At 46.7% G+C, this 11,359-nt stretch overlaps 1 protein-coding gene across 1 annotated transcript; it reads left to right on the top strand.

Annotated features, from left to right (window-relative positions):
- Positions 1-746: 746 nt before the first annotated feature.
- On the top strand, positions 747-3,786 carry LOC103992160 (trans-cinnamate 4-monooxygenase-like). The gene is made up of 3 exons (XM_009411764.3): positions 747-1,609; positions 1,678-1,808; positions 2,959-3,786. Exons 1-3 carry the CDS (start codon positions 825-827, stop codon positions 3,552-3,554), a joined length of 1,512 nt encoding a protein of 503 aa, XP_009410039.2. The 5' UTR covers positions 747-824; the 3' UTR covers positions 3,555-3,786.
- The last annotated feature ends 7,573 nt before the right edge of the window (positions 3,787-11,359 follow it).

Genomic DNA, 11,359 nt, shown 5'->3' on the forward strand with positions numbered 1-11,359 from the left:
CGTTGCAGGAGACTGCAAGGCGTGCATGGCAAATCAAAGTTCAACCTTCAGCAGCTTGTTTAATTCATCCTTCATCAGCTTTTACTTTTGAAGTTCCCACTAAGCACCAAAACATAATGTTAATGTCACAAAGCATACTTGCAGATTAAGTTAATCGATGCGAATACTAATGTACTTCTTTTGCTGAGATCACTGCGTTGGACTATTCATGGATCTGTGGAGGGTGGGATGTGAGAATCCCAGAAACGAAGGATTGAGATGGGAGAATAGGTTGCACATCTGAATTCAACGCTTACGTACGGACCACTGGTCATAGCAAAACTAATATTTGCTTCTCCCTAATAAAAAAATACGTATATTAGTAATACGTATATATATATATATATATATATATCCCTCTTATCGGGTCGGATTTGAGAAATGAGTTGGGTGAGGGCATAAAATACATTTCGTTTTTAATATAACACGCATGAATTGTTGATGTATTGATTTATTTATATTTATGCAGTCAATGATGACGGAATAGTAGAGAGTCAGTCAAATAAGGACAAGACACAGGAGAGGAGGACGCTACCTACTCCACACCACCAACCACCCACGCGCAGCCTCTCTTTCTTACCTACCCCCCCTATCTCGTTACCTTCCCCTCCACCACGCCGTCAAATCTAACGGTTTCCGTCGGCCCTACGCCTCACGCACCTCCCTTATAAATTTCCCTCCCATCTTTGACCCTTGCATCTCCATCTCCACCACCTACCCCAGTCACTCTTTCACCGCCTCTATTTCTTCATTGGCCAGCTTGTGCCGCCTTCGTCGTAATCGACATGGATCTGCTCCTGCTCGAGAAGGCCCTGCTGGGCCTCTTCGCGGCGGTGACGCTAGCCATCGTCATGTCCAAGCTCCGCGGCAAGCACTTCAAGCTGCCGCCCGGGCCCCTCCCCGTGCCGGTGTTCGGCAACTGGCTGCAGGTGGGAGACGACCTCAACCACCGGAATCTCACCGCCCTGGCTAAGCGCTTCGGGGATATCCTCCTCCTCCGCATGGGCGTGCGCAATCTGGTGGTGGTCTCCAACCCGGAGCTCGCCCGGGAGGTGCTCCACGCGCAGGGCGTCGAGTTCGGCTCCCGCACCCGCAACGTGGTGTTCGACATCTTCACCGGCAAGGGCCAGGACATGGTGTTCACCGTGTACGGCGATCACTGGCGCAAGATGCGACGGATCATGACCGTCCCATTCTTCACCAACAAGGTGGTGCAGCAGAACCGGCAGGGCTGGGAGGAGGAGGCACGGCAGGTGGTGGAGGACGTGAAGCGGGACCCCAAGGCCGCCACCCAAGGAGTGGTGCTCCGTCGCCGCCTGCAGCTCATGATGTACAACAACATGTATCGCATCATGTTCAACTACCGCTTCCAAGGCATGGACGATCCTCTTTTCAACAAGCTCAGGGCCGCCAACGGCGAGCGCAGCCGCCTCGCTCAGAGCTTCGAGTACAACTACGGCGACTTCATCCCCATCTTGAGGCCCTTCCTCAGGGGCTACCTCAAGAAGTGCCAGGAGCTCAAGGACGGACGCCTCAAGCTCTTCGATGACCACTTCGTTGCGGCGAAGAAGTAAGCACATATATACATACAGAACCGCGAAGGGTTGGAAGTAATTGAAACTATGATTGCTAATATAGGAAGACGATGGACCAACTGGGATCGAAGATGGAGCTCAAGTGCGCCATCGATCACATCTTGGATGCTGAGAGGAGGGGGGAGATCAACTACGACAATGTTCTTTACATCGTCGAGAACATCAACGTCGCAGGTACTCCTCACATTCCCCATTTCTTTCTCCACGAAACTGTTGTGCACGAATAAACGGAACTTGAAGCGGCGGCTTTACCATTAGAGCACGTGATCCTCCATTGGATCACAGAGAGAGACACAGAAGGGTAGGAATCGGTCATATTCCTGCACACGTGGTCTCACGTGGGGCCATCCATTGCAAAATGAAGCAATTTGCAGGAAGAATTCTTCTTTCCCAGATGGCTTCACGAAAGGGTGAAATTAAATCTACAAAATAATAGTAAAAAAAAAAGATAAATATATCCTTGAGTTGGATGACATAGTGAAGTATCATGTGGTAGGTGATGAGCATGAGAGATGTTTCTCGTTCGAGATTGGCTCCTTCGGGAATGAAAACCTTATCGTACAGGTTAAATAATAAGCCGTAGGAATTCTATGCTTTAATTGCTTTTTAATCTATTTGATTACTATTTGTACATACGTAAACCTGTATAAAACATAATCCCTCTTAAGAGATGTGGCTCCTCATGCATGGACATTAGCAGACTGACATACTCCTCCTTGAAGCTCGGAGTGAATAAACAATTGAATTATTTTTTATCGTTTCTATATTATTTTTGTTGATTCCGTGCAATTCTTAGTCATCTATGGGCGGATGCAGATGTTCCAATTCCTGTCAGAATAGCTTCTGACTCAGACGGGTTTTCCACTTTCTGCTACTGTTTGCTTTGACTAAGGGAGATCTTACAAAACTAGACATGCTATATCTAAACATAGTATGTTGACTTTGTCGTATAAGATCACAGTCATTGTACTAGAAATAATCCTGAGATAAGGTCGAAATCCTTGTTTAGTAAGGTTGATTGCCAGTGGTGCTGATTACCTACCACCAGTTCTCCAATCCCAAGATAGTTCCAGAGAAGAAGTGATGAGATAAATGAGGCAGTTGAAGTGTGACATATCATCTCATCCTCATCGTTGCTTCCGGTTACGACCGGCAACCTACCACCCACTTGATTTAGGTTGGCAATAGCAAATTGACTTGGTTAGCTATCTTTGACAATTGCCGCAGGTGGATGAATTGGAGAGATCTCTGGAGAGACTTACTCTTCGATGCTTCCTGGTTATGATTCTTGCTTTGGGATTAATTCTTTGAGCGTGTTGTGCAGCCATAGAGACGACGTTGTGGTCGATCGAGTGGGGGGTGGCCGAGCTGGTGAACCACCCCGAGATCCAGCGCAAGCTACGGCAGGAGCTCGACACCGTGCTCGGCCCGGGCGTCCCGATCACGGAGCCGGACCTCCAGAAGCTGCCCTACCTGCAGGCGGTGATCAAGGAGACCCTCCGGCTGCGCATGGCTATCCCCCTCCTCGTCCCCCACATGAACCTCCACGACGCCAAGCTGGGAGGCTACGACATCCCCGCCGAGAGCAAGATCCTGGTCAACGCCTGGTGGCTCGCCAACAACCCCGCCCACTGGAAGAGCCCCGAGGAGTTCCGCCCCGAGCGGTTCCTGGAGGAGGAGGCCAAGGTGGAGGCCAACGGCAACGACTTCCGGTATCTGCCCTTCGGCGTCGGCCGCCGGAGCTGCCCCGGGATCATCCTCGCGCTCCCCATCCTCGGGATCACCCTCGGCTCTCTGGTGCAGAGCTTCGAGCTGCTGCCGCCGGCGGGAGCCAACAAGGTCGACACCACCGAGAAGGGCGGCCAGTTCAGCCTCCACATACTGAAGCACTCCACCATCGTGTGCAAGCCCAGGGCGTAACCTCAACGTATTTGTGACGACGACTACGATCATCTTCCAGAGTCCAGGAAAGCAGCTACGTAAAGATAAGATAAAATAAGTTAGTCTTCTGTCCATTTGTGCCAAAAGGTTGCATTCGACAAAAATCGAGAATTATGGCAAACTTGGGATGTCTTGCATATGTGTTCCTTTTATTTTTGTATTTATATAGAATATTTTGATTCGGACTCATAAAATAATTATCAGTTTTGGATGGATTCGAAGTAAAAGATGATTCGATGCAAGACAAAATGTACTTATCATTATTATAGTTAACTCTTGACGAGGATAGTAATTATGATAAGACTCGGCTGACGTTAGATGACATCTCATGCCTCGATTGACATGATAGCACCTGATCAAACGAACCATAACGTCGGTCGAGGCGCATTAACACCTGCTCAGGCTCGGTTCTTCACGCCACACCAACACCAATATCAGACGCTACCAGTTGCCCTGCAAATAGGCAGCTCAGGAAGCAGCAAGCTTCCCTATAAATACCCCCTCGTTCGTCTGGAGAAAAGGGGGGGGGGGGGGGAAGACACAAAAGACTTCTTCATTTGAATCCCCTTTCACATCAACTAACTTGATCGTCGGAGGAGTCGAGCCGAGCACCCCGACCCGACCTTTGTGCAGGGGCGAAGCCGAAGGTCCCCGCGAGACTCGAAGGCGAGGAGTTCCTATTCGGAGGAGACAACGACACCATCCACGCTCACCGCACCCGACCACTTCGGTGGGCTCGAGGACCATCTCGTGAAGATCCTCGTCATCCGAACCCGAACCAAGCCGCGTCAGTCCCGAGACCACGGCTTCAGGTTGTTTACACGAACAGTTTGACGCTAAAGGAAGGGCCCCAATGTCGAGTGATCCGCAGACCGACACCAACGAGCCCCTAGCCGAGGGGTCGTTCTTAGCAGAGGCACCGGTCGTGCGCCCCTCGTGTGAAGGGCCACGGGCGGACGACCTCGCCGCGACTTCGGAACGCTACTGACGTTTTTCAACGACCTGGGTCTGCTTCCGCCCGAAGGTGCTCCTAGCGCCCCTTCGCCCATATCGACCGAGGCCTTCCAGAACCTTACCCACCAGGTCCGAACGTTGACAGGAATGGTGCAGACCGTCATTCCGCTCATTTCCCAATCGACAAACCCGTCGGCGGCCCAGCCTGTGCATCGACTAAACCCATTCGCGCCTATGCACATGACCACCCCGGAACTCCCTGGCTCGCCCCAGGCCAAGGCTTTTCCCCTTGTAGATAAAGCAATGGAAAACCCTACCGACCGACCCGAGCAAGAGACGCTATCCTCGGGTTCAACGGACTCCCTCCGGGCCCAACTGCAACTTCTTGGTCAACAACTCGATGAAGTACGGAAGGAGGTCCGTACTGTTGGGAAATCTTTGGGAGCGACATCACATGCGCAGCGGAAGAACAAGAAAACAAAATCCCCGATTCCCAAAGAGATGTTCGTCGTCATGCGAAGATTGGTACGTAAAAATCCGCGAAACATGAAACTGCGTATAGAGTAGATTGTGTTACCTAGGGAGATCGTGTATCCCTGTTTCCTTGCAGATCCTTAGGAGAGGGTGAAGGAGGTCAAGCGTCCTCCTCTCTAGCGGTGATCCACACAATAGGATTGCGATGATGCTCCTCAAAACTCCAGGCCTATTCTGAGGTGGAGAGGGAGAGGAGAATAGGAAAGGCAAGCAAGAGCTCTCTTGCCTATGGGGCTCTGAATCCCTCCTATTTATAGAGGTCCCCTGTCAAACCCTAATGGGTCCTCCCCTAGTGGGTATTGGATCTGCATCCAATAAGACAAGGGCTCCGTCGGATATCTTATATCCGAACCTCTACTCATCGCAATGCCTACCATATGTGTGTGACCCTCTAGGCCCAATATCGAGCTGGCCGTGAGTCATACCTGTTAGAACTTCTTCTAACTCAGTGAATTATTATCTCTGTAATAATTCATTCGACTCATCGACTACGGACGTACTAGGCCACTACGCCATAGTCCCCAGACGATACAGGAGAATCCAATCCATTAGACCTATCTATCCTCAGTTACCGTGTACCTATAGTCCCTCATCCATCTAATATCCCAGAGACCGTATATCGAGCATGGTGTTGTCAGACCCATACGGTTTCTACTCGAGTTTCGCTCTAATCGGATTCTCCCGGAGAACTCTTTCTCCCTCAACCCGAATGACCCTGGCCAGGGATTTGTATGAGCAAAAACACATGGGATATTCCTCTCATGACGCCGAGAGTGGATGATCCTCTATCGAAACTCAATAGCCCTCGTAAGGTCGACTACCACTCCCAATGACCAGTTGTACTAGATCTGGGACAGCCAAACCTATAAGTCTGGTATCAAAGAGTGGAGCACTCATACAGGACATCCTTGGTGTCTCAAGTCTAAGGACCAGATACACTACTAGGACTACGGAATCGCTGTCTGACAATAAGGCATCATCAACCATCCAGCATTCCGTAAGCGGATCAATCAGTGAACTCATTCTCCAATGAGCACCTATACTGTATCCCTAGTGTCCTTACACAAGCAGCTATGAGACCAACTGCATCCATCATATGGACGGGTATACAGCACACCAATCTATCCGGTTATCACGATATCCCTCTCGAGTAACCTATGACTAGGATTATTTGAGATATGTGTTTAAAGGTGAATCGATCTCACTATCGTGATCTCATCACGATCCGATTCCCATTGCACAAATCCAAGGACATCACAATATATGTATGCATTTATGCAATAGTTATAAAGTGATATACGCCAAAATATAATAAGCAAAAAGATTCTGTATCAAGTCACACGTGCCATCACTCATGTGATTGGCTTGCTGGGCACCTATGACTAGTAATCTCCCACTTGACCTAAAGCCAATCACCTATGTGTTTGATCCCCATCAGACCCCTGTGACGCTCAAAATAAATCTGAGACAACGGCTTTGTCAGTGGATCTGCAATGTTATCTTCGGATGTAACTCTTTCCACTACTACATCTCCTCGGGTTACGATCTCTCTTATAAGGTGGAACCTCCTCAGAACATGCTTAGATTTCTGATGAGACCTAGGTTCCTTTGCTTGAGCAATCGCTCCGTTGTTGTCGCAATATAGGGAGATCGACTCCTTGCTACCCGGCACGACTCCCAAATCTGTGATGAACTTCTTCAACCAGACTCCCTCCTTTGCTGCATCTGATGCAGCAATGTACTCCGCCTCTGTGGTCGAGTCAGCAGTAGTATCTTGCTTAGAACTCTTCCAGCACACTGCTCCTCCATTCAGGGTGTACACATACCCTGAATTCGACTTGCTATCATCGATATCAGACTGAAAACTTGAGTCAGTGTAGCCTTCAACCTTAAGGCTATTACCTCCATATACTAGTAAAAGATCCTTAGTCCTTCTCAAGTACTTAAGGATACACTTTACTGCTTTCCAATGCTCCAAGCCTGGATCCGCTTGATACCTGCTCGTGACACTCAGAGCATGCGCTATATCAAGCCTAGTACATAGCATGACATACATGATAGACCCTATTGCTGAGGCATAAGGTATCATATCCATGTTCGCCCTTTCTTCTGGAGTCTTTGGGGACATACTCGTAGAAAGCGATATCCCATGTCTCATCGGTATGAGACATCTCTTAGAATTTTCCATGCTAAACCTTTTGACAATGGTTTCTATGTACCTGGACTGGGACAAGCCAAGCATCCTCTTGGATCTATCTCTATAGATTCTAATCCCCAAAATATAGGAAGCTTCCCCTAAGTCCTTCATGGAGAAGTGTCTAGATAACCAAGCCTTTACTGTGGATAGCATTCCTACGTTATTCCCAATGATCAGGATGTCATCCATATATAATACCAAAAAGGTGATAGCGCTCCCACTTACCTTTCTGTATACACAAAGCTCATTTTCGTTCTTAACGAAGTCATAAGATATGATTGTCTCATCAAATCTTATGTTCCAACTTCGGGAAGCTTGCTTTAATCCATAAATGGATCTAAGCAGCCTACACACCTTATCTGGGCAGTTCTTGGACATGAATCCCTCAGGTTGCATTATATACACCTCCTCCTCAAGATTTCCATTGAGGAATGTGGTTTTCACATCCATCTGCCAGATCTCATAATGTTAGGACTCTAGCTAGAAGAGTCCTAATTGAGAGGGACATTCATGTAAAACCTACCTAAGTCGACCCCTATTAACAAGATGAAGAGGCCGGCTAGGGTTAGGAGATTGTTTCTTAGAGATAAATTAGGAGTTGTAAAAAAATAGGAGTCTTGATTAGAAGTTCTATTAGGAGTTGGTTAGAAGGAGTCTTGAGTAGGAGTCTTGAGTAGGAGTCTTGATTAGAAGTTCTATTAGGAGTTGGTTAGAAGGAGTCTTGAGTAGGAGTCCTATTAGGAGTTAGGGTTTAGAAACCCTATAAATAGCCATGTATTCCTCCTATTTTCATAAGCAATAGATGAATCTTTTCTGCAGCCTTTGAGCAGCAACTTGGAGGGAGGAACCCCTATAGAGTTCCAAGGAGGCCGATCCCCTAAAGAGATCAACCCCAAGTTTAGAATCTGTAAGGGTTCTAACACCTGGTATCATAGCAGCGTTCTTGGCATCTCGCTATCCTTCCACAGCCATCCATCAACCCTCCACAACTGCCCAAAGCAATTCCCACAATTGCTTAAGAGATCGTTGCCAAATTCCGCCATCATCTCCACCACCACGGATCATCCTTTGATCTCCCTGTGAATTGCAACAGGTTCTGGTTTTCTACCTTACTGCTGCTGCAATTTAGTTATCCTTATTTGAAAATCCCAAAAAAATTATTCCTATATTGCTGCATATACTTTTCGTCATAAAGATTTCATCTCTACGACGAAAGATACATTGCAGAATTCCAACCGTATAGCACCGTCTGTTTGATCTTGCTACTATGTTTTTTCTATCCAAATTTCTACAAAATTTTTATGACATCTTTGATACTTCCTAATAGTGGATTTCCCTTTAGTTTCATCGAAAAATTCTTAATATAAATCACTGATCTTTTACATCCAATCTGCTATACTTAAAAATCTGTGCTGCAGAAAATTTCAGCCACATATTGTTTCCTTAACCCATCTATCTGCAATCCCTTCTGAATAAAATTTCTTATACACTTCATAGATCATCTTGGCTTCTATCTAAGATTGATCTATTAAGAAAATTCATCTCAAAAAATGATTTTATGTTGCTGTAAATTTTCGTCGTAACCTGCTGAAATTTTTCGATGAGAATTCTGCAATTACAACTTGCACCAATTTCCTTGCTGTTATACTGCCAAAATTTTCTTAATTAAATTAGATATCCTTGCTGTCATATAAACTCAATTCCCTCATCAATTCTAAGTTTTTGGTGGAAATTACGTCGAGAAACCGTTGTTTCTTCGACGACAATTCTACTCTTACAAGACAGCACATACTTGCTGCAACTTCCATGGATTTCTATCAAACCTTTGCTACCATCTACCACAGATCCAAAACTTTCATCTATAGCCCTAAAACTCCACCAAACCACACTCTCAAACTGCACCCAAAATAGCCACAAAACAAGCCTAAACCGTAGCCTACATCTACCAATCCACCAACCCTTTCGACCATCACCTCTCTCAACCTATACACGCCTTTAACCCAACAACAAAAGAGAGATCTTAACATCATAGATTTGGGGGTATCTACTATGGCATCTAAGGAGGCAATCAATGTTAAATTCGAAGCCTTGGAGGCCCGAATGGAGGATAAGATTCGGATGCTCTTTACCGAACTCAGATTAGGCCGACCACTAAGCTCGAAGAAATCACATCAAGGAGAGAGCTTTGCCCAATCGCACCAAGCCCAAAGATATGACTTCCAAGAGAGGGGAAGCTCTATGACCAGCCTCAACTATCCATGCATGAGAGTGGACTTCCCTAGATGGGAAGAAGGAGACCCGATTGGTTGGATCTCGCGCGCGGAGCAATATTTTCAGTACCACAAAACCGCGGATGCATCTATGGTGAAAATTACAGCTATACATCTTGAAGGGGTTGTTATACAGTGGTTTGACTGGTTTGAACATACTTATGGAGTCCTTTCATGGCGACAATTCAAAGAAGGACTGCTGATTCGCTTCAGACCAACCGATTACGAGAATATTGACGGACAACTAGCTAAGATCCGACAAACCTCCACCATTCAGGAGTACCAAACCAGGTTTGAAAGGTTATCTAATCAAACTCATGATTGGTCTCAAAAACAGCTATTGAGGACCTTTATTGAGGGCTTGAAGCTGGAGATCCGAGGAGAAGTTAAAGCGCGACAACCGTATACGCTTATGGCAGCCATCTCTTTCGCACGACATCAAGAGGAGCAATTGAACTATGAAGCTCGAAGGACTAGGGTCACTCCTCAACCAGTAATATTGAAGCCCTTAGCCCCCCTACTATCGACCAAGTCCTTACACCAAAGAGGTTAATAAGAGAAGAGCTTCGGGAGCGATATGCGAAGGGGTTATGTTGGCATTGTGACGAGCCGTGGAGCCGTGAGCATCACTGTGGTAAAGGGAGACTTCTTATGATTGAACCAATAGAAGAAGAGGTTATTAAACATCCAGAAGAGAGCCTTGAATATGAAGAAAAAGATGCAGAAGAAGAGCCACAACCGACTGAAGTTACGGTACATGCACTAGCCGGCTACTCAAACCCGCAAACGATGAAAGTTGGAGGCCTTCTCAAACAACAACCGATCACTGTTCTCATCAACATGGGCAGTACTAATAACTTTCTAAATAGTAAGGTTGCTGTCCATATGGCTTTACCTATCGAGAATTGCAGCAGGTTTGACATTAAGGTCACCGACGGATGGATTTTGAATTGTGATCGTAGGCGCCCGCAGGAGAAACTATTGCTGCAGGACCAAGAGATAATTACAGATTTCTTCCTTCTCCCTCTTTACAATCATGAGGCTATGCCCAGAATTAAATGGTTGACGACATTAGGTGATATTTCCTGGAATTTTATTATGAAATTTTATAGTAAGGAGAAACAGGTGACATTGCACGGGAAACGTGAGGGCGACATAACAACAATTTGCACACGACAAATGGAGAAGGTTTGGCATAAAGCATGTGTTGGGAAATCAATGGGGGCGACATCACATGCACAGCGGAAGAACAAGAAAACAAAATCCCCGATTCCCAAAAAGATGTTCGTCGTCATGCGAAGATTGGTGCAAAAAATCCGCGAAACATAAAACTGTGTATAGAGATTGTGTTACCTAGGGAGATAGTATATCCCTATTTCCTTGCAGATCCTTAGGAGAGGGTGAAGGAGGTCAAGCGTCCTCCTCTCTAGCGGTGATCCACACAGCAGGGTTGCGACGACGCTCCTCAAAACTCCAGGCCTACTCTGAGGTGGAGAGGGAGAGGAGAATAGGAAAGGCAAGCAAAGACTCTAGCCTATGAGGCTGTGAATCCCTCCTATTTATAGAGATCCCGTGTCAAACCCTAATGGGTCTTTCCCTAGTGGGTATTGGATCTGCATCCAATAAGACAAGGGCTCCGTCGGATATCTCATATCCGAACCTCTACTCATCGCAATACCTACCATATGTGTGTGACCCTCTAGGCCCAATATCGAGCTGGTCGTGAGTCATACCTGTCAGAAATCCTTTTAACTCAATGAATTATTATCTCTGTAATAATTCACTCGACTCATCGACTACGGACGTACTAGGCCACTACGCCGTAGTCC

The sequence above is a fragment of the Musa acuminata genome, chromosome BXJ2-7 (genome assembly GCF_036884655.1).
Source record: "Musa acuminata AAA Group cultivar baxijiao chromosome BXJ2-7, Cavendish_Baxijiao_AAA, whole genome shotgun sequence".
Taxonomy (NCBI): Eukaryota; Viridiplantae; Streptophyta; class Magnoliopsida; order Zingiberales; family Musaceae; genus Musa; species Musa acuminata.